General features: G+C 55.7%; 8 protein-coding genes across 8 annotated transcripts in view; 4 read left to right on the forward strand and 4 right to left on the reverse strand.

Annotated features, from left to right (window-relative positions):
* Positions 1 to 2,563, forward strand: part of MONBRDRAFT_38553 (uncharacterized protein) — a gene marked incomplete at its 5' end in the record, with an annotated part of 3,284 nt that extends 721 nt beyond the window's left edge. Inside the window, 6 exons of the mRNA XM_001748994.1 lie at positions 77 to 784; positions 901 to 961; positions 1,061 to 1,160; positions 1,234 to 1,590; positions 1,735 to 1,888; positions 2,138 to 2,563. Coding sequence (XP_001749046.1) covers positions 77 to 784; positions 901 to 961; positions 1,061 to 1,160; positions 1,234 to 1,590; positions 1,735 to 1,888; positions 2,138 to 2,177 — 1,420 coding nt within the window. The 3' untranslated portion in view covers positions 2,178 to 2,563. The remainder of the gene's footprint in view (positions 1 to 76; positions 785 to 900; positions 962 to 1,060; positions 1,161 to 1,233; positions 1,591 to 1,734; positions 1,889 to 2,137) is intronic.
* Positions 2,564 to 2,688: 125 nt separating this feature from the next.
* MONBRDRAFT_11261 (uncharacterized protein) lies at positions 2,689 to 5,042 on the reverse strand (the record flags this gene model as incomplete). The annotated part of the gene is made up of 7 exons (XM_001749051.1): positions 2,689 to 2,888; positions 2,965 to 3,372; positions 3,486 to 3,971; positions 4,096 to 4,298; positions 4,382 to 4,511; positions 4,626 to 4,711; positions 4,870 to 5,042. The coding sequence occupies 7 exons, from the start codon at positions 5,040 to 5,042 to the stop codon at positions 2,689 to 2,691; spliced, it is 1,686 nt and encodes a 561-aa protein (XP_001749103.1).
* A 2,669-nt stretch (positions 5,043 to 7,711) lies between these two features.
* Positions 7,712 to 9,446, forward strand: MONBRDRAFT_28618 (uncharacterized protein; the record flags this gene model as incomplete). Its single annotated transcript, XM_001748995.1, has 7 exons — positions 7,712 to 7,717; positions 8,112 to 8,290; positions 8,468 to 8,643; positions 8,743 to 8,855; positions 8,966 to 9,073; positions 9,156 to 9,233; positions 9,342 to 9,446. The coding sequence occupies 7 exons, from the start codon at positions 7,712 to 7,714 to the stop codon at positions 9,444 to 9,446; spliced, it is 765 nt and encodes a 254-aa protein (XP_001749047.1).
* A 377-nt stretch (positions 9,447 to 9,823) lies between these two features.
* On the reverse strand, positions 9,824 to 10,403 carry MONBRDRAFT_28619 (uncharacterized protein; the record flags this gene model as incomplete). Its single annotated transcript, XM_001749052.1, has 2 exons — positions 9,824 to 10,071; positions 10,313 to 10,403. The coding sequence occupies 2 exons, from the start codon at positions 10,401 to 10,403 to the stop codon at positions 9,824 to 9,826; spliced, it is 339 nt and encodes a 112-aa protein (XP_001749104.1).
* Positions 10,404 to 10,611: 208 nt separating this feature from the next.
* On the forward strand, positions 10,612 to 11,716 carry MONBRDRAFT_33951 (uncharacterized protein). Its single transcript, XM_001748996.1, has 3 exons — positions 10,612 to 10,813; positions 10,993 to 11,091; positions 11,201 to 11,716. Exons 1-3 carry the CDS (start codon positions 10,724 to 10,726, stop codon positions 11,411 to 11,413), a joined length of 402 nt encoding a protein of 133 aa, XP_001749048.1. The 5' UTR covers positions 10,612 to 10,723; the 3' UTR covers positions 11,414 to 11,716.
* Positions 11,717 to 12,271: 555 nt separating this feature from the next.
* Positions 12,272 to 16,141, reverse strand: MONBRDRAFT_28621 (uncharacterized protein; the record flags this gene model as incomplete). Its single annotated transcript, XM_001749053.1, has 13 exons — positions 12,272 to 12,509; positions 12,630 to 12,713; positions 12,783 to 12,913; positions 12,992 to 13,132; positions 13,205 to 13,380; positions 13,475 to 13,634; positions 14,009 to 14,074; positions 14,194 to 14,276; positions 14,509 to 14,706; positions 15,503 to 15,649; positions 15,862 to 15,916; positions 15,964 to 16,043; positions 16,072 to 16,141. 13 exons carry the CDS (start codon positions 16,139 to 16,141, stop codon positions 12,272 to 12,274), a joined length of 1,629 nt encoding a protein of 542 aa, XP_001749105.1.
* Positions 16,142 to 16,833: 692 nt separating this feature from the next.
* Positions 16,834 to 21,233, forward strand: MONBRDRAFT_28622 (uncharacterized protein; the record flags this gene model as incomplete). Its single annotated transcript, XM_001748997.1, has 9 exons — positions 16,834 to 17,082; positions 17,173 to 17,269; positions 17,458 to 17,762; positions 17,790 to 18,912; positions 19,038 to 19,418; positions 19,536 to 19,630; positions 19,725 to 19,877; positions 19,987 to 20,149; positions 20,257 to 21,233. The coding sequence occupies 9 exons, from the start codon at positions 16,834 to 16,836 to the stop codon at positions 21,231 to 21,233; spliced, it is 3,543 nt and encodes a 1,180-aa protein (XP_001749049.1).
* Positions 21,234 to 25,540: 4,307 nt separating this feature from the next.
* MONBRDRAFT_11267 (uncharacterized protein) lies at positions 25,541 to 26,083 on the reverse strand (the record flags this gene model as incomplete). The annotated part of the gene is made up of 1 exon (XM_001749054.1): positions 25,541 to 26,083. One exon carries the CDS (start codon positions 26,081 to 26,083, stop codon positions 25,541 to 25,543), a length of 543 nt encoding a protein of 180 aa, XP_001749106.1.
* Between the last annotated feature and the right edge of the window lie 21 nt (positions 26,084 to 26,104).

Consider the following 26,104-nt stretch of genomic DNA (forward strand, 5'->3'; position numbering starts at 1 on the left):
TCCTCCTTCCCGCTACTGTGGCGTCCCGCCCCACATGCCTGGCCCGTTTCTCTCTGACCCCTTCTCTGCCAATTAGTGTCCGGGGCGCAAGAAGCCGATCTGCCATTGATAGTCGCGACATTACCGAGGCTCTGCGACGACGCAAACTCAGCCGCAACGAAAAACGGGATCGCAACAAAACTGTCATTGTCCCCAACGCTGCCGAAGGCCCCCGAACAACCGCTGCCGATGGCAACAGCAAACGCCCCGCCGGATCGCACGGCCTCGACGCCGTCGCAGAAGATGCCACCCCTGACAATGCCGCCCTTGCCGACGTGCTTCGAGAATCGGAAATGCGCCGCGAAATCACAAAACTTCAAAAACAACACATCATCGAACTACAGGTCCGCCCAACCGTGGCCCACCCAGCCCCCGACAGGACAGTCGGTCGTGCCCTCGCCCTCGCCCTTTTTTTATTGGTTGGTGTTGGATGCTCACCACTGCGCAATCGCACCATTCCCTCCTCGCTGCAGTCGGAAATGAAAACGCTTCGCGAGGAGAACAAGTTCTTAATGGGTCGCATCGGTACGCAACGCATGGCTACTCATCCCATCCTGTTTCCACCCCACGCACCCGCCCAGCAGTCTGCTCAAATCAAGACGTGTGCCCCCTCTCCCCCTCTCGATCATGCAGCGAGCGCCGAACAGGAAATGAGCGCTGGTAACCTCGAAATCGTCATGCTTCGCCAAGACCTAGAAGAAGCCCAAAACTCCCACGAAGGCCACCAAGCTGTCCACTCTACCCTGTACGTCTGAGCCTTACCTTGCCTCACGCACGCACACACACGCACAAGGCGCCGTCGCCTCTCGGGCTCGCCCGTGCCACCCCGCATGTACCAACGTTACGCCTTTGTGCCCGCAGTACCGACCACATTCACTCCATCGAAGCAGAACGGGACGATGCCCTCGACAAACTTCAAAAGGTTCGAGTCTGTAGCCCTTTGACCCCAAGTCATCGCCAACAACTCATCTTCCCCGCCCCCTTGCTTGCGAACCCCACTTTTTCCAAATTCCTTCATTAGGTGTTGCACTTGGTGGATGCTCTGGCCGAACGACCTGGCTTGACCCTACCCAATGAGGCCCTCTCCGCGGCCATGTCCCACACCGACCTGACAGATCGTGGTATGTGAGCTAACCAACCACGCAACCGCTCCGTTGTGCCAGCGCTCACCTCTCGAAATGGCGCGCCCCACAGTCGACGCACTGCACCGGTTGGACCAGCGCATCCGTCAGCAGGAACGCATGGTTGCCGACCAACTCGCCCAAGGAGACCGCCAGGTGGATCTCTATCTTCAAGAACAGGCCGCGAGTCGGCGAACCAGCTGGATCGACCCGGCCGACATCCCTGCCAACCACAGTCCCTTGCCCGGCTCCCCAACCACCCACCACATTCCTGAAGACCATGTATTTGCCACCGGTGGACTCAACGATGCTCTCCTCCAACTCGAAGACATGCAATCCCGGCTCCGACCCCGTCTACGTACCCTTCTCAAGTCCTCCAACCAGCTTGTCATTCGCTCCTCCGCAGCTAGCAACACCTCCTCTGCTGCCAGTACGCATATCCCTCCCTTGTCGCAATCGCCTTTGCCCTCGACGCCACAATCGCCGCCTGTTAGATTCATGCCAATCGCAACTCACATGAACCTGGCCGCCATGCCTGTTTTGCCGTGTTTTATGGACAACCCCGTTTGATCAGCTTCCCTCAACGCTTCTCTCAACGCGTCCAACATCTCGCGGGACGGATCCTTCAATAGCAGCTTCAACCGTAGCCTCAACTCCTCCATGACCTCGCCCATTCGAGCAGGGGGCTACTATGACTCACGACCTTCGACTGCCAGCCGTGCACGAGGGTAAGTCCCGGCCAGCTGCCACAGCCCCGTTGTCATTGCATGCCACCTGGACCATGGGCGAATTCTTACATGATTCCTGCCCATCGACTGGCCACGCTCGTCAGATGGAGTGCGGGCCAGTACGCCCGTCGGCCAATGTCGGCACCATCAGGCCCTCGCTCCAACTTTTCCGCCAGTCTTCGTGGCGCAGCACATGATCTTTATCGTGCCTGAGTGGCAACTGAACCCTCTCCATTTTTCTGACTCCAGGACTTCGACACGACGTTTCGTGGCGGGACCTCTGTCCTGATTGTGTAGACTCTATGTACGATTTGGGCTGAGTGTGAGGAGATTGTACTTCTCCTTTGACCCGAACCCATGGACAGCCATGCCTTGTGCCTCGGCTGCGATGAACGACGTCCTGTGTATTTCATTAACCCTGACGACGCTGCACCCGACGGCAGCTTCACTTGACTTGTGTTTGTTTGACATCATCTAATTTGTTCCCAACCTCATGATCTTTAAACCGTATCACGGATGGAAGAGAAAAGGCGCGGTTTAGCCCGCATGACCGCTGACGGATGTTTTCCTGGGTTATTGACGCTAGGCCCATGCACCTTTGCTCAAGCAGTTCTTGAGGTGGCAGCATGTGGTCGTTTGCCACGGTTCAAGTGGATCTAATTGACTCATTCTGAGACCCAGCCAAGTCTGGCTTCGACCATTCTACTTTGACAAGTGGGGAAGAGGCTCGTCGGCCAAAAATGCATCAAACAATGCTGCTGCCGCCGCGGGCTTGAATTGAGGGACCTGTGCCACGGCAGTCAGCCACAGCCGTAAGAGAGTGCGAGATCAGCATGCATCTCACTCAAAGAGCATATTGGAACGTGGTGGTGACATACCATGTGGCCAGAACCACGGATGGTGGCAAATTGCCAATTGTCACCATAGCGGAAGACGTAACCGCCCATGTTCTGCTTGCCATCGATGGTCCATGGCCGCCATGTCTCGGTCAGACCAAGTCCTGGTGCAACAAGACACTTTGGAGCATCAGCAAACAGGCAACGCAAAGATCAGGGCGAGGCGATCCCTTTCCTGACCTTGAGCATCGAAATACTCGGTGTAACGGTCCTGGGTCATGAATGAATTGATTGAAGGATCTATGCACATGGCGTAACGGTTAAAACAAGGCATTGCACCATGCCGTGGCCAGGTGGTTTGTAGCCACTTTCGCCGTCTTCCCGATGAGTGTCTGTCTGTTGTGTGCTGGGAATTCAAGCCGGCTGTCCACAAACCGGTGTCGCCGTTGTAAACAAGCATGCGCAGTTTCTTGTTTTCAATAAGCTCCTTGTAGAATGGAAGCAGATTGGGCTCGGAGAGCGAGTAGTTGAAGCCAGCACCGTTATCTCCACTGGCATTATTGGCAAGAAGGTATGGCATGAAAGAAGGTGTGAGCGTTGCATGGATAGCTGCCGGCACTTTGGTTGGGATGAAGCGCCTGCACCCACCTAAAAAAGTAGGCATCGGAGGGCACACGTAGAGCAGCGCGCACGTCGGAGCGGTTCAACCACAAGTTTTGTGCGGGGCCAGGACACGCGTAGTCGTTCTCACCACCGGTGACCTGCAAGCGTGTGGCAAACGAGGGATGAGAAGGTGGCTGTGGTGTCGTGGTGCACGAGGCTGGCACTTGCAAAACGCACGGTGGAGGGCGAGGCAAGGGGCGGCACGCGGCTCCAGTAAGAGCGAGAAGAATGGAGAGGGTCAAAGATGTTTTGCGCGTAGCAGGTGTCGTAGAGATTGTAGCTGTAGTAGGAACCAATTTCCTGAGTCATTTGCGTGAGAAGGGGTTGGCAGGCGGCGCTGATGTGGCCCGACTTGAGCTCCTCGGTTGTGCACGTGTTGGTGATCTGCCGGTAGAGGCGGTTGCTAAACTGGCCGTGGCCATGCATAAACTCGACGTTCCAGAAGGGGCCGCCCACGGGGCCGCAAAGAACTTCGGTACCCAGGCAACCATCACCCACGGCAAAGCCGGAAAGGGAGACATTGCCGGGGTCTGCCAACAGGGCCCGCACAATGACTGGGACGTAGACGCCAGCGTAGCTCTCTCCTGTTGAAAAATGATATTGAGGTGGCGTTTGAGCAATGACAAACAAGAAGAATGAGAAAACGGTGCTTCCGAATAGGTGCTGTCCTCGGGCTGGATTGGGCTGGACGGTTTGGAATGGACGAACCAGTGATAAAGGTGGAGCGTTGGCGGTAGGCGGGCATTTGCTCGACAAAGCGGGTGAGGACGATTTGATTGGCCTTGGCGACCAACTCGTCATTCCAATCACCACAGGACGTGCCGAGACCGGCCGGCCCAGCCGGGGTGCAGTAGCCAAAGCCCACGGGTGGGGGGTTGTCAACCACCAACAAGTTGGCCTTGCGGTTCCAGCTGCAGGGCCGATCATGAGGTGGGAAGGAGAGCGTCAGGGCAAGCGGGAAGAGTTTGCCCTTTTAGAAGAATCCATAGTTTACCTGTAGGGATTGCGGACAAGCTGTGGGATGCCGGTGCGGCGGTATTCGTCGTTATCAAGGCTGTCTTGGTTAAGAAGCAAGGGGCCAAACTCGACCAAGAGGCCGTAGAGGGAGCTGGCGCCGGGCCCACCTGTTCAAGTCGACAATGTCTGCGTTGAGGCTTGTTTTTTTTTTTTAATTTGGTAGACAGCGTGGGAATGCGGGGGAGGATGCAAAGGATGAGGAAGAAAGATCAAAGGCTCACCTTGGTACCAAATCACCAGAGGGTCGTTGGCGGGATCGCTCTCACTCTCGACGAGCAGCCAATGCGCATACATGTCACCCTCGCCACTACAAGAAGGGATCAAGAGAGGAGGAAGGCAGGGGTATGAGGTTGCAGGTAAGATGGTGGTGGTGGCGGCGGCGGTGGTGGTGGTGATGGTTGGCTTGAAGATGTAGCACGTGCAGGGTAGTGCATCGAGGCGGTCTATAGAATCGAGCTGTCTTACTTGGGCGGGGTACCAGCATAGGTGTATCCACTAAACATACGACTGGGCAGGGCCGTGTTGTTGGGCCATCCGGGTAGTGCCGTGATCTCTTGAACCGTCTCGCCGGGCTTGGCTGCGGTAGCAGTGGCGGCGACCGCCAAGCCGCAGACCAACGCGATCCGCAACGCGAACATGCTGACAGCCGACTGTGGAACAATAATACCCCTTGCACCTGTTGCTGCTGCTGCTGGTGGTGCGGGTGGTGGTGGTGGTGGTGGTGGTGGTCTTGGGTGGGAGTCTCAGTGCTACTACGAGCGAAACCAATGCCCGCTGTGTTGCAGGCGCGCTCCCAGTCGCTTCGCCACTGACACGAGCGAGCGATGCCGTCGCTCCAGAAAAAAATAAAATAAAAGAGAGAGAGGAGAGAGCGAGAGAGAGAGAGAGAGAGAGAGAGAGAGAGAGAGAGAGAGAGAGAGAGAGAGAGAGAGAGAGAGAGAGAGAGAGAGAGAGAGAGAGATGAATTGGTTTGGTCGGTTTGAGAATAAAGAGAGAGAGAGACAGAGAGAGACAGAGACAGAGACAGAGAGACAGAGACAGAGAGACAGAGAGAGACAGAAAGAGAGAGAGACAGAGAGAGACAGAGAGAGAGAGACAGAGACAGAGACAGAGACAGAGACAGAGAGACAGAGAGAGACAGAAAGAGAGAGGTGTTATGGCAACGTTCCGTAACTAACTCCAATATCTTATACATTTACTCTGTAAACATTAACATGGCCATACCTTTCATGTTAACATAAGCCATCAATATGTCGTTCATTTGCTACGATAACTACACTCCTACCTTGCTTGACATTAACAGGATACGCGAAAGAGATAGAGACACACACAAAGACAGAGACAGAGACAGAGACAGAGAGGCAGACAGAGAGGCAGAGAGACAGAGACAGAGACAGAGACAGAGATAGAGAGGCAGAGAGACAGAGACAGAGAGGCAGAGACAGAGAGGCAGAGAGACAGAGACAGAGAGGCAGAGACAGAGAGGCAGAGACAGAGAGGCAGAGAGACAGAGACAGAGAGGCAGAGACAGAGACAGACAGAGAAAGGGAGAGGCAGAGAGAGACAGAGGCAGAAAAACAGAGAAACACACACACACAGACGGAGTCACATACACAGAGACGAAGTCAGAGACACACAGAGACGGAGACACAGTCACAGAGAGACTGAGACACAGGAACAGAGAGACCGAGACACAGACACACAGTGACGGAGACACAGACACAGAGAGCAAGCCGGGATTGCGTCGGTCAGCGCCGCATCGGTGTGGATCTGACTAGGAATGATGTTTGAGACGAAGACAGAGAGAGAGACAGGGCGTTCACGAACGCACATGTGTGCGCACACACAGGTACGCCGATACGCAGCAGTATAGGACACACGGAGAAGTGTATCGGATGTATGCATACACGGTCGCAGGCAGATGCGGACGAGGAGTGTCGTAGTCCAGTAAATCATAAATGTACATTTATGATTTACTGGACTACGACAGATGCGGACGCAATGACAGGCAGACATAGAAACGTCGGCGTCGACAATGCATGTCATGGTTTAAAGGGGTGATGGCAACACCATGCATGACGCGCCCGCCACCCAAGCGTCCCCACCCCACCTGGACGGCCAGATGGGCGGGCACTATACACACAATGAACGGGTGCTGTGATGGGCGTGGCTGTGAGTCAACTTCTACAGGACGGTTGTTATTGGAGCCAAACTTGCAACCAATTACCCATCTGTTGCCGTACCGTACCACTACCATCCGACCTAGGCAGGGCAGGGGCAGAGTGCACCCTCGGTAATGGCCGATACCGCAACATGGTGAGACACTCGCACGATATCTTCAATGTTTTGAGAACGGACATGAGCTTCGCTGCATGCCTTGGTCTGCCGATGGCTTGCCTCGCCTTGCATGCCTCATGTGTATGGCCATGTCCCTCACACATCGATTCGGCACCGTCGAGAAAAAAAAAAAAAAAATAGAAATGATCAAAAAATTAGGCAGAAATTCGTCGAAAATTCGCTCAAAATGGCCCATACGCTACGTGTTCGTGTGTGCCATCTAAAAGTAGCGCAACACTCCTATTTATAGACGTTCTCTATTTTAAGACGATGTCCGTTATCGTGCAGCCACACACACACACACACACACATACAGAGCTTACCTTTCCTTTTTATCACTTCACGGTTTGCGTGTGGTCTCTGCGGTGCTTTATTTTTCAAGGGGACAGCACTCGAAACGGCAGCGTCCACTTCCACACCTCTCCCTCCCTCCCTCTGTAAGTGCCCGCCCCCTCTCTCTTTCTTCGTCTCTCTCTCTCTCTTTATCGCTCTCTATCGCCTCTCTGTCTCTCTCTGTGTCTCTGGTCTCTCTTTTGTTGTCCATCTCTGCTTGTGTGTGTGTGGTCGTTCCTTGTCTCTGTACCACGTTGACGGTTTGCTTCAAAATGGCAGCCACGACTTCCTGTGCCACCTCGTCTCTCTCGTTTCATCTCTCTTTTCGGCACCATCTCTTCATGGACTCACCATTCTTTCACCCCTCTCTCGTTGCTTCCCGCCCCTGCGTCCACTCTCTCACTTTTTGACTTTTTTTTTTTTTAGCTGAATGCTGCTGCGTCAGTGGAGCTGCTCCGTGTATCGTCGGACCCGGTCGTTTGTCGCATCGGGCTTGCCTGCCAGCTGGTCAACGATCCGCCACAGATCAAGCGCTGGCTTTGTCGTCACGACTCGCTGCTTTTCGGCTCCCGACTTGTTGGTCAATTCCGTTCCCTGTCGGCCGCGCTCCTTAGTCCGCCACTTTTCGACCGTTGCCATGCCCGTACGTCATTCAGATTGTTGGACATGCTTTCAATACATCGTTTGGTGCCTTGCCCGCCTGCCCCGATCTTCCCTGCCTCTTTGCCTCCTTTCACTGCGCCCGTGCCCCCCCGCTCATCACTTGCACGTCAAGCCTTATTCCTCATGCCTGTGTGGTTTTGCTTTGTGCTTGTTGACATGCGCCGTTGCGCTTGAAAATTAGGGCCCTCATGTAAAAGCAAGGACATCCCCTTATCAGGGGGGGCCTGAACGCTTTGAAGTGCCCGACGACAAAGTTCCTTTTTCTGTACGGTTCAGCAGTTGGCTACCTCATACCCCGGTTGTGGCTGCCTCAATCCCTTTTTTCTTCCTTTCTCGTGTGCGTGCTCATCTCCCACTTGTTTGGCCCATGGAAGGTGGACTTTCCAGAGTACGCGCCGGTCGAATACACGGCTCCTGTTGTAGCGAACAAACCTGTTTGGGCCGATGATGAGGACAAGATTGCCGAATTCAAGTTTAACGCCCTTGACGGTGACACCAACCGCGTCAGCTTTGATGGCACCTATGAGATCGAGAAAGACACATCGCGTCCCATGTACGTCTGCTGCCCGCGCTCCATCCCCGCACCCGCTGGTTTTCGACATGTGACTCCTTGGGGAGATTGATTCATGCTTGCCATGCCTTCTTCTTCATGCGTCGTTGCTTCTCCGCCTCACTTCACCGCCTTGTAACCTCATTTTCTTTTATTTGTTGGTCCGATTTGTCCCGGCAGCAACTTGCATGGCCGTACCGGTATGCGTGGCCGCGGCCTGCTTGGCAAGTTTGGCCCCAATCATGCCGCAGACCCCGTGGTATCACGTTGGCAACGCCTTGCCAACGGCGAAGTTGCTCGGGACGAGGAGGGCCAACCCGTGCTTGAGATTGTCTTTATCAAGCGCAAGGACACTGGTATGCTCATGGCGCATTCCGCACATCTCACCTGCACCGGTTCACCTGCACCGGCTTTCCTTCGACTCATGACTTGTCGAACGACTTGCTCCTGCGCAGGCGAATGGGCTTTACCGGGTGGTATGGTCGAGGCTGGCGACACTGTTTCGGTGACCCTGAAAAAGGAATTTGGTGAAGAGGCGCTCAACAGTCTCGAAGCCGACGAAGTCGCCGTACGTGCTCTGCCCGCGCGCACGCCTCCAGTTCTCGACCCCCCGCCCCCACCTTTTTTTTTTCTCTGATTGCACACCTTCCCTCACCGTCTTCATTTCTACGTGCTCAGCGAGAAACGCTCAAGGCGGTGGTAGATCGCATCTTCCAGAACGGCGATGAGATTTATCGTGGCTACGTCGACGATCCTCGCAACACTGACAATGCTTGGATGGAGACGGTATGTTTTGCGCTGTCTTCTTCAAATGACTGCTCCCCATCTGGCACGGATCAATTTGACGAGGTTGGCTGTCTCTGCTCAGGTGGCCGTCAACTTTCACGACAAGACCGGTAGCGCCTTTGGCCATTTTAACCTGACGGCAGGCGATGATGCCGGCTCGGTATGTCAATTTCGTGGTCATGCCCGTAACCGCTTCCCCTCTTCCCAGCATTTCTCTCTGATCCATGTAGGCCAATGTAACCTCACTGTCTTGTGGCATCGGTCGCAGGTCGCCTGGGTCAAGGTGACGCCAGACATGGCCCTCTACGCGAGTCATGCAGACTTTGTGCGTGAGGTCTACAGTCGCCGCAGCGCCGACTACGGCAGTGCCTAGAGTCAAGAAGCTTTTCTCTCTCCTCCATCTCCGTCAATGAATTGCGCGCCCCTGCCAACTTCTCGCAGGGATAACTTTTCCTTTTATTTCTTTGTGTTGAGTCCTCTGTCATTTGCCCGTCCTTCACTTTTTCCTTCCATTTTGATATTGCGAGAAGTGCTGGGCAAAGGCCCCCGCTCTTCTTACGACCAACATGCTCAAAACAAAACCGTCTCGCGTGGATGCAAGATGCCTGCCCCTCAATCATGTTAATCCAATCCCGAGTTGCACGGAATCAAAAAGAATCTCTTCTTGAACACCAAACAGCGGGGTTCAAAGGGCCCATCATCCTCAATAATGCCAATGCCTGTGATGCACAACTGGTCGAACACAGCAACCTAAGAGAGAGAGAGTTTCAGAGAGAGAGAGAGAGTTTCAGAGAGAAGAGAGAGTTTCAGAGAGAGAGAGTTAGAGGGAGAGAGAGATTTTGAGAGAGCTTGAGAGAGAGAGAGCTTGAGAGCGAGAGCTTGAGAGAGCTTGAGAGAAAGAGCTTGAGAGAAAGAGCTTGAGAGAGTTTGAGAGAGTTTGAGAGAGCTTGAGAGAGAGAGTTTGAGAGAGCTTGAGAGAGCTTGAGCTTGAGAGAGAGCTCTGAGAGAGAGAGAGAGAGAAAAAAAAGACGAGTGGATCAAATTAATCTGACATTTCAACGACCACGAAACACCAATTTACTCCACGTGTTGTCAACAGCGTTTCATCCTCGTGGTTTGAACCCGTGGTCGCCACTTTTTTTTAGGCCATCGCCACCAAAAGACCGTCAAGGTGAGAGCGAGGCCCCGTCGGTCGTCTGGCCGCCGAGGCGCGGCCGTCGTGCTCGCGCGCGCATGTACCTGTGTCAACGTTTGACGGCGAAGCTGTGGCAGCGGGGGAGGGAACGCTTTGATGGAGAGTGATTGTTGCTGTCAAAGGGTGAAGCGGCATGGTGACGTGAAGGGCGTGACGAGGGATGGTTGTGCTGGTGGCTGCCACGATGCAGACATCTCGGTTGCGTGACCGGCGTCGCTGCTGCTCGGACCAATGTGACCTCTCAACCGGGGACGCAGACTGGCAGTGGTCACATTGGACGAGCAGCAGTGGATTGCATTGTATGGGGAAGCAGTGGGGGTTGTTTAGTCTGGACGATTTTGCTGCAGGCTGCCTGCCATTGGACCAGCAAGCTGTGCCTTTTTATCCTCGCCTCGACTGGCCAGCACCCGCACTGCATATGTCTCTGACCAGATGGACTGATTTGTGCATGGTAGATGGTGATGCCCGCTAACCGCCGCAAGATTGTCAAGAAGCGCACCAAGGCCTTCAAGCGCATGCACTGGGACCGCTACAAGTGTGTTGACGTAAGTATTTCCCTCAACTGCTGGCTATCCCGGCGCACATGTCTCCTCGCTCGTCTCTTCCAGACGTCGCTTGTGAAAGGCGTTCCCCCCATTCCTTCTCACTTCAGCTTGCGTATCGGCCGCGCTTGAACCGAACATTATTCTTCTTCCTCCTTGCCTGCCCTTTTCACTTTGTTTAGCCGAGCTGGCGCAAGCCCCACGGTATCGACGGCCGCTTCCGTCGCCGCTTCCACGGTCTGCAGAAGCACCCCAAGATTGGTTATGGTTCCAACCAGCAGGTGTGTAAGCATGTCTTGCTGCGTTGTCTTTATCGGTGCGCGTACAGAGAAAACGTGTGCAGATGTGTTATGATCCATTTATGTCTTGTTGCTATTTCAATGTGTTCAGACCCGCCACATGATGCCCGATGGCTTCAAGAAGTTCCTCGTCCGCGCCCCCGAGGACCTTGAGGTCCTGCTCATGCACAACCGCACCTACGCCGCCGAGCTTGCGCACAACCTGTCGGCTCGCACTCGCCGCGAGCTCGTCACCCGCGCTGCCCAGCTGAACGTCAAGCTCACCAACGGTGGTGCTCGCGTCCGCTCGGAGGAGTCGGAGTAAAGCCCTTGATTGGTGCTTTTTGTTCCAAACTCCTTCGTTTGTCGGCAGCCTTGACGTGTCTCCTCTGACCAGCGTTTTTCCATGACATGTCGGGTCTACATTTCTTGTGTGGCGCCCAACGTGTTGCTGGGCCCAATCTCTTGTTTGGGGCGGCGTGTCTTTTGGACAGCGGCAAATGAGCGGGTGGGGGGAGTTTTGCGGCACCCTCTGCTCCTTGTTTGCTCTCTTGTGGAGGTTGAGCCTAATTTAGGCGTTTTTTGTCGCGACCGCCGTGCCGGTGCACAATTGACGTCTTTACACTGATTTATTCTTTTCTTGCCAAAAGTCACTTTATGGGCATCGTCACATGTGAGTCTTGGATTGGGCGGGGTGTTCTTGTGCATGCAGGTGCGTGTCACACCCAAGGCCGTTACAAGCTTTCCATCACAGCGACAAGCGCGTTGGTGCTTGGAACAACAGGGTGTCCTGTGCGGGGGGTCTTTTTTTTGGTTTTTTCCAGGAAGAAGAGCGCCTTCTACGGTATCGAGTCGCGCATGCATAGAAAGGGCTTGTTATTTTGTAATGCGGCATGGGCAAGACAAAGGCTGCGAGAGGAAAATCAAGAAAAGAGCGGCAACGCCATCTACGTCAAACATCCAGGGCCTGGTTGACTACATCCAGTCGACCATGTTTGGCTTAACACCAGAGGCCACTTCGTCTTGGTATAGGCGGGTCAGAAAAACAAAAACAACAACATCAAGCACAACAGCCCTGCTTTTAGTGTGTGTGTGCAATAGGGTGGCTTGGTGTTGGCGACGGAGGTTGGCGGGGCTGCGCTCCGCAGAAAGAGGAGATGCAAGGCGAGGGCTAATACGGGGTCTAGGCAGTGGAGCTGGAGAGGGCCGAGGTTGTGTTGGGGGTGGTGTCAGGCTTATCATTGTCATCGTCGGCGTCGTTTGGTGGGTTGGAAGTTGTGGTGGAAGCGGTGTCAGCGTCGCGCGCGTCTTCCTTGTCCTCGTCCGCGGGCTTCTCAATCGCTGGGGCCGGGCCGCGAATGACGGGCAGAGTACGCTTCACAGACATAGGGGCTCGCTGAGGCATGGGGGCAACCCGGTTACTGCAGGTGTCAGGGGCGAGACGGTCAAGGTGAGTGACTTGTGAAAATGCGTTTTTGAAGCGGTTATTTCACACTTGATGTGGGCTATGGCATATGCGGGCTGGCTCGCGTCGGACTGACTTTGGTCGAATGCGAAGTGGGCCAGCCGTTTCAGTCGCATTGGCATTGGTTTGCGCATCCTGACGCTTGGAGGCGGAGCGCAAGCTACGCGAATAAAAGCATTCAAAGCAGGAGTGAGCGGAGGTTGCGGCGTGGGCATGGGTGTGGTCGCACTTGTTGCGTGGTCCCTGTGGGGCGTACATGGCATTGATGGCATCCGAGCTCTCTTTTCGACTGTCGCGCCGGCTACTGTTGGCATTGTTGGCCTCCAAATCAGCCTCTTCTGTATCCATGCTGGCCATCATCTATCTCGGGAGGGGATGAGGGAAGGTGAGCTGTACCGTGGTAGGACTGTGTGTGTCTTTGGGGGTTGCAGGCCGAACCTTGGCCACGTCGTCGGGCGGAAGCTGGCTGGAGAGCCGAGTCAGGCGGCGCTTGAGCTGCTGGTTTTCCTGGCGCAAAATGTCCATTTGCTGCGAATGGGCTCGTTCGCGCGCACCGCGGCACAAGAGCGCGTCCTTGACCTGCGTGCGGGTTCAGCCGAGCATGAGCAAGGACCGGGTCGGGGAGGAAAAGCGTAGCAAGCATGAACGTACGCGGCAGTAAATATCGTTGTGGTAGAATCGGAGGAAGAGCATGACAAGGACAAAGATGACAATGAGGCCGCCAATGACGGCGCCAGCAATCCAGCCCAGAGAAGCAGTCTTTTTGTTGACCGAGTCGGCATTGGGGGAGCAGATGCCGTCGAGAATGTCTTCTCCAGGCGAACAAGCTGGAGTGTGGTGGTTGGGTGAGGGTGAAGGCCAAGTGTAATCCATCTAATCAGCATGCAGAACGATGGGAGGGGGATCGTGTCGGGGACGCACCATCTTTGCGGCAGACAAAAGGGTAGGTTTCCACGACTGCGGATCTGTAGCGCCAGTAAATGCTGTTGGCATAGCCGTCAAGAATAACGTGATTGGTATAGGAAGAGTAGTCGGTATCCTCAACGTTGCCGGTCAGCCAAGCTTGGGCAAAGTCGACGGCCTGCGAAGGATGAGGGGGGATTGCAAAACATGGTGAATGACCGAAGAAATCACCGTGGATGCTGACGCATCAGCTTGGGCGTGGGCTGTGTGGGGTCCATGGAGTGGAAGGTTGTGCACAGGGGCACGCACGGTATCGTGGCCGACCCAACGCCAGATGTCATCGCTGGCGCGAGAATTGGCGCCGTTCCAGAAATAAGTGGTGCGATCGGCTGTCAACTCGAGAAGCAGATCGTGTTCGCCTTCGCTCCGCGCGGCGGCCAGATGGCCGTTGAAGGTGTCCTTGGGACAAGCGTAAATGTGAGGGTGCCAACCGTCCGTTGGTCGTGCTGAGAGCGCTCGGTGAAAGAGACGGTTGAGGCAATCATGATGTACCTGGCATTTTTCCTGGGCTTGGGTCCAGGTCAGCGAGTCGGAAAAGTATTTGTAGCAGCCAACAATCTAATCGTGGGTTGTCGTCAGCGGGAAGCGGGACGGGTGGAAGACACGAGACGCGTGTCCAAGGCGCATCCATCAGCCCGAGCATGTGGAACGGATGGGGGATATCTGATGCTGCATACCTCCTCGGTGTCATCGCGGTAGAGGGTGGCGCCATCTTTACAGGTGGCATCGTCTGGGGCTTCGTCACTGCCTCCAACCGCAGCTACATTGAGGTGGTGATGTAGCACAGCAAGGCGCGCGCGCGGATGAGGAGGCGAACGCATCATCATCCAAGACGAACGCACGGAGGGGTGCGGGCGGTGGGGCATCTCATGGCCGCGGGTACCAACCAATGGGCGCGACGAGGGCCGCCACAAGGGCAAGGCAAAGCACCATCGCAGGCAACGACGGCCCAATCATCCTCACGGCCTTTCTCAATGCCCTCCCCGTCACACCAGGCAGAACGATCACGGCACAAGGAGAGAGAGAGAGAGAGAGAGAGAGAGAGAGAGAGAGAGAGAGAGAGAGAGAGAGAGAGAGAGAGAGAGAGAGAGAGAGAGAGAGAGAGAGAGAGAGAGAGAGAGATTCGAAGAGAGAGAGATTGAGATTCTGAGAGAGAGATTCTAAGAGAGAGAGAGAGCGATTCTGAGATTCTGAGAAAGAAGAGAAAGGTTCTGAGAGAGAGAGGGCGAGGGAGGGAGAGGAGGGAGCATGCAGAAGAGGGGCAGAGCAGAGGCACAGGATACAGAGACACAGAGATACTGAAGGGCAGAGCAGAGATACAAAGGCTACTGCCGGGACAGAGAGGCGATGCCGTTGGACATGGATTTGAAGTGATGGTGATGTGCAGAGCGACTAGAGACAGCGCTGGAGAAGCTTGGTCGAAGACAGGAGATGAGCTGCTCTTGTGCGTTGCCGACTTTGTGCGCCATAGTACGTATTACTACTCCCTATGGGGTGACGCGTGGATCCCGCCGACTTTTTACGCTGCTCCCTCTATGGGCCATGCCACCTTGCCCGATGCTCTTTGTTGGGCCAGCCCAGCCCTGGTTGTCCTTTGATGGGCCCGGCACGGGCGTGACCTGCCCCATGGCGGCTGCCCTTTTGATCCAGAGGAGAGACATGGGGTGCCGACGGCGAAAAGTCAGAGAATGTTCTCAAAGAGAGGATGAGAATAAAGCAGGATGCAACGTCTTTTCAGAGAGAACGCCAGGCTGCAACGTCTTTGCAGAGGTGGATGAGATCACTTCGAGACAGAGAGAGCGTGTGTGTGTGTGAAGTGAAAACAACAAACCAAACTTGAGAAAACAAAAGAGGTCACCAAGACGACATGTCAACAGCAGTTCAGGACTGTACTTTACAACACCATAACCTAATCGTCCTGCGAAAGCAGTCAGCATATCACAACCTTATGCAAAAGTTTGAAACATCAAACAGTCATTTACGTACGTAAAACAATACCCGTTTCTTTCAGAATAAGCGTGCATGCATGGAAGTTACGGCGCGGCGCACGAGTTGGGGGATCAACGACCGCTTTCACCGTCGTGAGAGGTCGCGTGTCGACGAGCCAGCGTGCAAGATGCTCATGCGTGCGTGCTGTTTCATGCAAATTGGCGCCGCCAAGCGGCATGACGGTTGGCAAACAGGTGCAGCACTACCACACACGCTTCTCTGCTTGCTGTTCTGCGCTTTTGCCAGCGGACATTGAGATGAAACCTGACCGACAGCTTTTTGTCGACCTCTGCCCTCCTCACTTGCAAGGCTTTTGCGCCCCTCAACCGTCGTGCACCCACCACCAACGAACGAACCTGCTGCCTGCAACCGTCCCCAATTCAATCTCTCAGCTTCCTCGCTTCCCTGTGTCTGCAACGGTCAAGAAAGAGGCAAAAGCCACACAAGTGCCATTCTACCGCCACAGCATCAGTCTTGCTCGACTTGACGCACACGCCCTGCCCCAACCAACCCCATCTTTGCGGTTTTGTTTTCCTCCCTGGCCCCCCACGAAGCCACGTACGAACCTGATTGGCCCTTTTGCCTTTGTCGCTCCTCCAGTCGCTTCACGACGCACCACTTGGGGAGGGGGGGCATGGTTTGCGTTTGCACTCTCCTACCCGGCTCGCTCATTCATATTATTATTCCTATTCCCCCGTCCCACCACGACACCCTTTGCGACATCTTCTGCTGCTCGTAGCCTCCTTGGACGCTGCGCTCTGTCTGCTGGACACGCGCCCCCCTGGGGCTCCCATTTCCCCGAGCTTCGGCGCCAAAGTTTCGCTTGCCTCTCACCACAGTGAGTAGAGAGTGAGTCGAGAGGGAGAGAGAGGCAACTTGTCTCCCACCTGGCTGCCCCTTCCCCCGCTGCGAATCGCTTTTTTTCGCTCTGCCTGGCATCACATTGAGCTCATCCGTGATCGCCCCCCTCTTCTTCGTGGAACGTGTTAGTTGCGCCACCGCTTTGGTGGTGGCCTCTATATTCAGTCAGCCCGAGCTCGAGCTTCTCGGGTGACGGCTGCCGCCAGCGCACCTCATGATTGGTGCTCGGTCCGTTGCCCCTCCGGCTGCGCCCGAGCTCGAGCAACGATCTCCCGACACCGGATACCCCCCCTTCACAAAGTCGCTGGGCCACCCCGCTGGTTCGGCAACTCCTGCGGTGTGTAACACACTGCATCCTCCCCACAACCCACCGCACGACATGCCGCCGTTCTCATCTCTTCTTGCCATGCCCTCTCTTCTCTCCCTCCTCGCCCCTACACCCGGTGCAGAATCAGATGCACGAGAGCATGGCTGCCATCCACACCATGTCTACACCCCGCTCCGTCACACAGCCCGGCCTGGGCCTTCCTAAAAGCTTGGGTCACCTGTCGCAGCAGCAGCAGCGTCAACAGCGCAGCGCCGACCGTGGTAGCCCCGATGACGATGGGTTACAAGCTTCCAAGATTCGGAAAACCCCGCGCCGTCGCCTGAAATATCGCATCGACCGCGAGGACCTCCTCCGATATCCCGAAGAAGTCCTCAAACAATACTTTGTGGTTTGTTTCCTTTCGAAAGCTTGCCTTGGCCGAAACCAGTCGTTGTGCGTGCTCATTCAATGCTCACTCTTCTTACTCGGGGCCATCTAGGATTCCGGTATCGAGGCCGAGGCCAACTCGGAAGCCATCATGAACGAAATATGGCAGCAGTGGCGTCAGCCTGGCCGTGAACAACAACGGCTGCCTGGTGCGTATTGGCGCTTCAACCGAACCTTTTGTTTCGGGCCGCAGGTCGTGATGAGGGGGAGGGGTTGTGGTTGTTGCCTCGATGCTTTTGGAGTCACGATGTTTTTTCGTCTTGCCAGCCCTGCACGTCGTCCACTGCCGAGGTCGCCGGTGTCTCCTCACTTGATTTGTCGTGTTGATATTGAACAGAGTTTATCTGCGATCTAGGTGCCGGCAAGATGAAAGAGTTCAAGGACATGTTGGATGATTCACGACTCAGCGCCAATGGGCAACGCTATCTGCGGGACGAGCGCGAACGTCGCATGAACAGACTCCAGAAACAAAACTCGCGCAAGCGCAAGGGAGGCAGCTGCAGCCGCAACAGTGGAGATGAAACAGATTCCCGGTCTGCCTCCCGAGCCGGGTCTGCGTCCATGCGCCGTAATGTACGAGTCTTTCCATCCCACACGCCCCATCAGGCTCCCTTCCATTTGCACCTGTCCTCACTCGCCTTGGTATGCTGTTTGGGCTGGTGCTTGCAGGCTCGCCAACAACAACGCCAGCAGTTGCAATCGGCCGATTTTGAGTCATCCTCGCCCGTTTCTGTCCGTGCCAGCTTCGGGGGCAACAGCAACGGCGTCGCGCACGGTGCCACAGCCTCTGAGAACACGCCCTTGGGGGCTCTTAGCGCAGACAGCTGTCACTATGGTGCCATTCCTGTGCAGCCAAACTTTGATGACCCAGAGCTCTTGCTCTCTGGAAATTCAGTGGAGCACGGTGCTCGTGGGGCCACTGGGAAAGCGGCCAAGCCAAGGGCACCACAACCGCCTCTCATGCCCACCTCGGCCAATGCTACCTCCCGGCATACGGGGCATTTTGCCATGCCCTCCACGCGACCCAGCCCCACGGAATCGTCTGCACCAACGGGGAAGTCCTCCATGCCCACGGCCATGAGCGCACCCGCAGACGGTCTCGATGGAGTTCCCGCGGACATGCAGTTCGTGGCCACATTGAACGGCCGCCCCGTCATGGTTCCCCGCAACCTCAACATTGACCCAGCTGTTATTCAACGCCTCATCAGCGAAGCGCAAAGTCAGGGCCAGCACCAAAACATGCATCCACCCAGCCCACCGGCAGCCCACCAGCGCCAGCCCTCGCCTCCATCCGAGCCTACGGTGGTGCAGGTGCATCCGGCTCCCATCACGGCTACCGATCGCTCGCGGGGTCACCAAATGCTGCTTCAGCAAATGCCCAATCTGTTGTCGCGCGTGCATACCGACAGTCAGACGGGTAACAGCAACACCGAGCACGGCGGATCCAGCTTGCTCGAGCGTGAGCTGGCCTCGGCCACCCAGCCCGACGGCACGGGTAGCAACGATCCGCAACTGCAGCAAATTCGCAATTACTACGCTCTGCAGTTGGACGCTTTGCGCGCGGCCGGCATGGCCGTTCCTGCATCAGCTGGTCAGGCTGCGCTCGACATTATTACTTCCATGGCCGAGCAGGCTCGGCAAAATCTACGCCCTCATGACCACGTGGAGGCCAGCGAGCAGTTTGCTGAGCCCCGTCCTCGTCATACCAAGCATCGCTCCCGGCATCCCAAGGCGCAAGAAGACAGCAAGGCCGCGGCCCATGCGTCTGCCACGGGTCTCGACGCTCTGGCTTGTAAGTGTCGCCTGCCCTGCGAGACACGGCGTGTTTTCGATCATTGACTTTTGAGTTGAATGGTTTTCAATCAGCTCACTGTCTTGCTATTTTTCTTTGATTATGGCATTGTCTGTTGAATGCAGCAACGGGCGGCTTGCCACCACCTCCCAAGCGCGCATTTGGCGAGTCGGTCACAGGACCCTCACCGCTGCGACCACCGGATATTCCGCAGCAACTGGTTGAGTGCTTGCAGGATGTGTGGGCCTCGCTTTCGGCACGAGGGCCGCCCAGCCACGGCGGAATGCCTCCAGTGAGTGAATCAGCAGTCGCCAACCAGTCGGCGGCCTCGCGGGCTGCGACCGGGCAATCAGACGCCACCGATGCAGATCCTGAAGCCCCCAGCACGCCGACCAAGCAGCAGCCCAACGTGCTCGTGGCCACTCCTTTGCAGAAAGAATTTGCGTCGGCCTACCCACTCTTGGACATTGTGCTCTCGCCCATGATGCCTCGTGCTCGCCACGCTGGTGCGTACATGCTCTCGAACCAATAGCTCGTGTGGTGTTGTGTTTCCACGTTGTGGGGTTTTGAGAGATTACCAGTGCTTTGAACTGGTACTGATGCGTGTGCGCATCTTGAATTAGGGAGTACCGGGCAGACACCCATGGAGTCGCCGTCCGCGGCCTTGCTACACAGTGGATTGTTTACGTCTCTTCCGACTCCTTTTGGCCTTTTGACGGTGCGTTGACGGCGAGGGTGTAGGCTGTGCTCGGGGTGGGGTGGTAGCTCCTGCGACAGTGTGCTCATCATGTTCTACTGCCGACACTGCATAGTCGCCCATGTTGGGTCAGAATAGCAATTCTGACATGTTTGGGACGGGCCAGGATCAAGATGCGCGTTCGGCGCGAATGAACCTGGACTTTCGCGATATTCAGCAGATGGCCGATCTCTTTCAAAGCCCCACAGCGCGCTTTGCGGCCACCGATGTACGGTTTGCACTTTGGCTGCTCTGCCGTCGGAGCAAAAATGATTTTCGTTGCTGCCATCCGGTCATCTTGTCTGATGGCGATGGTGGCATGCTTGGTGTTGATGTAGGTGATGAAGGGGGCTGCTTCAAACGACGGGCCACGGGGGAGCAAGGCCGGGGCTGCTTCCGGAAACACAAACGATGAGACGGACGCGACCGCATCACTGCAGCCTTTTCCGGGCATGTATCCGGTGTCGCCCGCTATGCATGGGCATGACGGCTCCATCCTCGGTACGTGATACTGACGCCAACGTTTCACTCGTCTTGTTTCAGCAGCCTCCTTGTTCTTGTTGTCTTCTCTCTGGGAATTGACCAGATGTGGTTTATTGTGCTGGCAGTGGCTCCGAGTCCGCTGCCCAACCTGTACACCAACTCGCCGCTGCCGTTTTTGATGAGTCCACTGGGTTCGAGCATGCCTCAGTCGGCGCTCAATTTGTTCAACGCCATGTTTTCGCCTCGGATGGGTGGGAGCATGGATCCTTTTACGTCGCGGACCGAGGCAGGCGAGTCGGAGGAGGGCAAGCCTGGTGGCGCGGAGGCGCGGGCCGAAGACCGCGCTGCTGGTGAGTCGAACGGGTCCCGAGCCGAGGCCGAGGCTGAGCCGATGGTAGTCGAGTCACGCCCGGCGTTGTCGGCGGCCAGTGGGACGGCGGCGCCCAAGTCCAGCTCGCGGCTGCGCCAGCATGCCCGATCCGTGGGCCAGGGATCGGCATTATTGGAAGAGGACCAGTCGGGTATGCCCGCAGAGAAACGTGCCAAGCAGCAGCCCGAGGCTGGGAGCCGCTTGACCAACCGCCGCTTTAGCTCGGGCATGCCGGTGAGCCCCAAGTCACCCAATGTGGTGACGTCTCGGCTGTTTGCGCGTCGGTCAAGCCGGGACTGGAATGTGATGGATGCGGCCAAGCCTCGTCGCAGGACTTCAATCAACCTCAATCAGCGCATCACCGAGGCCATGGACAGCGGTGCATCGGCCGGGGGCGAGGCAAATGAGCATGGTAGTCGCGGGGAGTCGCCGGATGTGGAGATGCCTTCGGCTTCGTCGGCGCGTGGCGATGCTGCGTTGCCCGAGCATGCGGATGAGGAGACGATCATTGCCGTGCATGCGGCGACCAAGCCGGAGTCTGACCCAAGTGTGCGTTCGGGTGCGGCCGGTACATCCACCGTTGTGGGCAAGTCAAGTGCCGGTCAGGAAGCCTCTGCGCCGGTGACGGTGGCATCGCCCGTGCAACCATCGGTGTCTGCCCTCAAGTTTGAGCGGCCTCCGCATACGAGTCCTGCTGTGGCTTCATCGCCGGAGCGGGCCATTCCCGTCTGAATCGGCTTCGGACGGAACAGTCCTGATCTCGCCATACCCTTCGTTGTTGGAGGTGCTGAGCACCTCTTGTACCTGCGTGTCCAACCGCCTTGTTTTCCTCAGTCATGGGCTGACAACCGAGCTGTTGTCGCTCGTCGTTTGTAGTTATTTGGTTTGCCATGGATTGCACCAATCATGCAAATCGTTTCCTTGGCGCAAGGCCTGCCCCGAGCGCGGGTCTTGAATCTCTTAGCTTCCTTCCTTCTCTCTCTCTATCTTTTTTTTTTTTTTTTTTTCGATCGCAAGTGTGTGCGTGTGTACCTCGGATGGGGTTGGATGTCTGTATGGGCGTGTGCCCTTTGTTCAACCGAGGGTTTCGGTTGAAATGGACTTGAGCTGTTTCTCGTTCGTTCAGGCTGTGCGCTGCGCGTCGCTCTTGCCCTCACTCCATATTGCGCCCTGAGGCAAGGGTTGATGGCGCGCGCCTCGTGACCAGAACTTGTTTGTCTTATCTCTTGCCATCCCATCCTTGAACAAAATTTATAACAGACAGTCGTTACCTAACCTTAAGCCCATCTTACTTTGCCCGACCAGGTCTGCCTTTTCACAGGGGAAAAGATTCCGACTCTTGCGGGCAAGGCATGGTTTGCCCCTTGCTCGACCCGCTCTACCTTTTTCTCTCTCGACTCTCTACTCTCTACTCTATAATCTCTACTGTCTGCCCTCTACTCTTGACTCTCTGCTCTCTGCTCTCTGCTCTCTCGACTCTTTACTGCGCCTCTTCTCTCTCCTCTGCGCACCCTGGCACACCCGTCCAGCTCCCTCGCGGCCCGCCCGCCGGCGATCCTGAATGACCACAAACCAGATTCACACCCTGTCCTGATCCACATCCTCCAGCGTCATTTTCAGTGATGATAGACCGTACCACCAGCCGGTACAACGTTTAAGCGATCACTCGACAGGTCGAGCAAAGTCCACTTTGATCTCAAACACCCGTCCTCCCTCACCCTCTGCAATCATTGGCCACAAACCACATTCACTGGCATGTCCAGGTGCTCCGGCGCGTCTCCCGTGGCCACTGCTCCAGCACTGTTTCACACACACACGCACGGTCAACCCCTGATCGTCTATTTTTGGCGGACAGAACGTTGACCAAGTAGCAAGCAACTTTTTCATTCTGTGCATTTCCATTTGGAACCATCGCAGCAAAGCAAGCCATTCCTGTTGTCTCACTCACTCTTCGGGTACGTCACTCATTGTGTGAAGAATTTTTTTGGCGGGAAAAAAACACATGCATTTGTCGACAATTTACGCCCACTGCGCCCACCACTGCCACAAACACCAACGCCACCACTATCTCCACCACTGCCACCACGACCAACACCACTAACACTACTAACACTGACACCACCACCACTAACACCACCACTTCTGCCCCCACTGCTGCCCCCACCACTTGGCTTCGGCTTTGACTTTGGCTTTGGCTGTGTTGCAATTTGTTTTTTCTCGAGCCTGCACCTTGCATTGCGTGGTCGATCCTTTCACTTCACCTTCCTCCTGACGTGTGCTTTTGCTCCAACCTTCGCCGCCATGGATGTGCCATCACCGTTGTCACAGCAGCCACCACAAGACGACCTATCCAGTCGACGTACGTATCCATTGCCAAACACCACGAAGCAGGGCGTTTTTGCAAAAATGCATTTCTCAGACCTTGCTTTTTTCGCCTCGATGCGCTCTTCCAAGCTCCTCCGCCCCTCTGACCCAAAAATGTTCTGTTTATCATGGCAGTGTCGAACGTGGAAGAACTCCTTGCACAGAAGGAAGAACAAAGCAGCAAGCGCATTCAAGAACAGAAGATGCAGCTGAATTCGCTACAGGCATTGAAAGGCAAGGATGAAAATCGGCCTGCAAGTGAGCAGCACGATGTGTTGGCAAAGGTGGCTCAGCTTGAGGAAGCAGTCAAGCAGTGCTCTGAGGGTGTGAATCATGCGACTCTCAAGGCTGAGGCTGAGAGCAACAAGAGAAGCATCGAGGAGCTGCGAGCTACCATGCTAGCTGCCATGGAGCAGAAGGACGAGGCGCTCCGAGCTGCCATGGAGAAGAAGGACGAGGAGAATCGAGCTACCATGCTAGCTGCCATGGAGCAGAAGGACGAGGCGCTCCGAGCTGCCATGGAGAAGAAGGACGAGGAGAATCGAGCTACCATGCTAGCTGCCATGGAGCAGAAGGACGAGGAGCTGCGAGCTGCCATGGAGCAGAAGGACAAGGAGAATCGAGCTACCATGCTAGCTGCCATGGAGCAGAAGGACGAGGCGCTCCGAGCTGCCATGGAGAAGAAGGACGAGGAGAATGCACGCAAGACCGAGGAGCTGCGAGCTACCACGGACATACTGCAACGCAGCGTTGATGAAATTGCGGAACCCATCCGCAAGCGTGAGATGGCCAGATGTCTCAGCAACTGGCTGCTTTGGAAGCTTCACGCCAACGAAATGCAGTGGGGCGGCCAATCCCCGCTCATCATCGACCTCGCCAACTTTCTCAACGTTTTTTTCAACCTGGCCGATGTAGATCATCCATCATTTCCGTACATACAGTCGTGCTACATGCAGGCTTCCCCCGGAGCTCAATGGAGGATGCGCCAGGCCTACATTGAAGTTTGCACGCGGCTGCGAGGGCGAGGCATGTCGCCTCATGGTTTTTTTCTTTGCTGGATCAACAGCGCCTACATGGAAACGCGGCCGCGCATCCGAATTACTACCGGATCATGCCTGCGGAGCGCTTAGCAAGTGTCTACCAGGAAAAGGCGGCAACAGATCCGGTTTGCGCGGCGATTTCTTTTGGATTCAACTCGCTTTTGAATTAACGGCTGAGCTTTGCAGCCGGCTCGCCTTGTGTGGTGCGTCTTTTCTCGTTCCTTCTCTCTGGCAAACCCAACCTCGCCTCAATCGATACTGCTCTACTATAATATCTTCTTTGGCACAAAAGGTTGACATCGTTGCCTCCTCGCTGGCTGCCTCGTGCACCATGCTTGCTGATGGAAATCCTGTCATTTCTCTCTTATTTTCATGCCTTTAACTCCATCTGATTTCACATACGATTCGTGCTGGCCCAGGACAAGTCCAAGGCCTCAGCCGTGGCGGCGGACGTCGTGGCTGCAGAAAGATTGCCTCTTAAAGCATCGCGAGACACATCCCTGAATGGGCACCAAACGAAATTTGTCGACGCAAAGTCCATGCTCACTCGCAGAAATGTAGATAGCAAAATGGGAGGACGTCGCATCTGGTGTGACGCCCTTGAACATGCAGCTTCCTCCGCCACCAACGACCCAATTCCTGCTGCACAAGATGGCCAGCCGCCGGCCAACTGACCTTCCGTTGATCGTGTGCATCAATGGTCGTCCTCGAGGATGGCCCCGTAGATATCTAAATAGCAGCTTCACCAGCGTTCTTCCCATTCTGACCGTGATGGCACCCACGAGAAGCAAGAGACCAGCTTGGAGCATCGTTCCGTTTTTGCAGCACTTTTGATTTGTAGCTTTCAATGAGTCCTTGTGCAAAAGTGGTACCAGGTGGGGCTGCTGATGACACTTTTTATGTCTGAAGATGTGGTAACCAGCCACTTTGGCGGTCTTAGTAACAACTGGTGTCTGGGCGCGCTCAATCTCAGGGTGAAGATTGAAGGCAAGATAAAAATAACAGAGTCATTTGTTTTAGAGGATAGGAGACGTGATGTTGAGCCTTTTAGAGTTCAAAGAGAGGCACCACACAACGGCGGAAGGCCAGGCAACTACATGATCCACTAGTTGGTCCTTGCTCAACAGAGAGTGGGAGCGGACTCCACGACGGAAAGAGAAATACAACAAACACGCTCGGTGAAAGCAATCCACAAGAGTAGGTGCTTCACGTCAGACAAACAAAAGTTGCTGGGCTGAGGATAACTTGAAACAGATGCGGCAGTGCCGTCGTGGCCCAGGAGCCGACTTTTGCGGTGCTTATTGGAGCAATATGTCGAAAAAATACTCTAGTTCCAATTCAACATCTTCCGGCAAATCGGTGCAGTGCACCCCATTGAGAACCTGGTGTTTGGGTTGTTTGTTCAAAAAGACAGGTGTGAGATAAGTTGCGCGTACAGGTCTGTGCAAAATGACTTGGGCAGGAGGGTTGTTGTCTGGGAAACGTCAAGACGGAAGGACGGATGCCCATCGAACCTTGGATGCGCCATAGCGGGCGCGGAGAGTATGGGGACGGAGGTGACGGGCGATTTCTGGGTCTGAAGGAGAGCAGGGTAAGGCAAGGGTTTGGGTTGTGATGGTGGCGAGGCAAGGGGCGCTAGCACGTAAACGGACCGTGGGGGCCGCAGAGTTGACGCAGGGCAGCGTGGGGGGAGGGTTCGTCCGAGGGCTGTCGGGCCAGCACTTCAAGGGCCACACAGATGCCTGATTCGAGCTGGGTGACCATGGCAGTATACTCGGGCATGACTCCTTTGTAGACTTCAAGAAATTCCTCAGCGGCAGGACGGGGGAGGGTGAAGCTGTGAAGGGCAGCGATATCCAATCCAGCAGCTTTCAGGTCTACGATCATTGCGCCGAGATGGCCAGCCTGGACGGCATGGGGTTTGACGACGCAAAGAGCAGACTGGCTTCGAACAGCAGTGGTTGGCAGGCGGCGGGGCCCAAAAAAGACGTCGTGGGCATTGCGGGCGTCAGGGGAGCTGAGGGTGGCGCAAAGTCCTGTGGAGCAAACTGTTTTGGCGTCGCTGAGTGACTGGGCAAGGCAAGGTGAAGTGAATTCGACAACGACGGCCAGTCCGGTAGCAACGTCGGGCAAGGCCGTGCTGGCAGCGCTGCAAGTAGTTGGGTCGATGCGGCACATTTGTGCGTGATCTATGCGCCT

Source organism: Monosiga brevicollis, genomic scaffold (genome assembly GCF_000002865.3).
Source record: "Monosiga brevicollis MX1 MONBRscaffold_27 genomic scaffold, whole genome shotgun sequence".
Classification (NCBI taxonomy): Eukaryota; class Choanoflagellata; order Craspedida; family Salpingoecidae; genus Monosiga; species Monosiga brevicollis.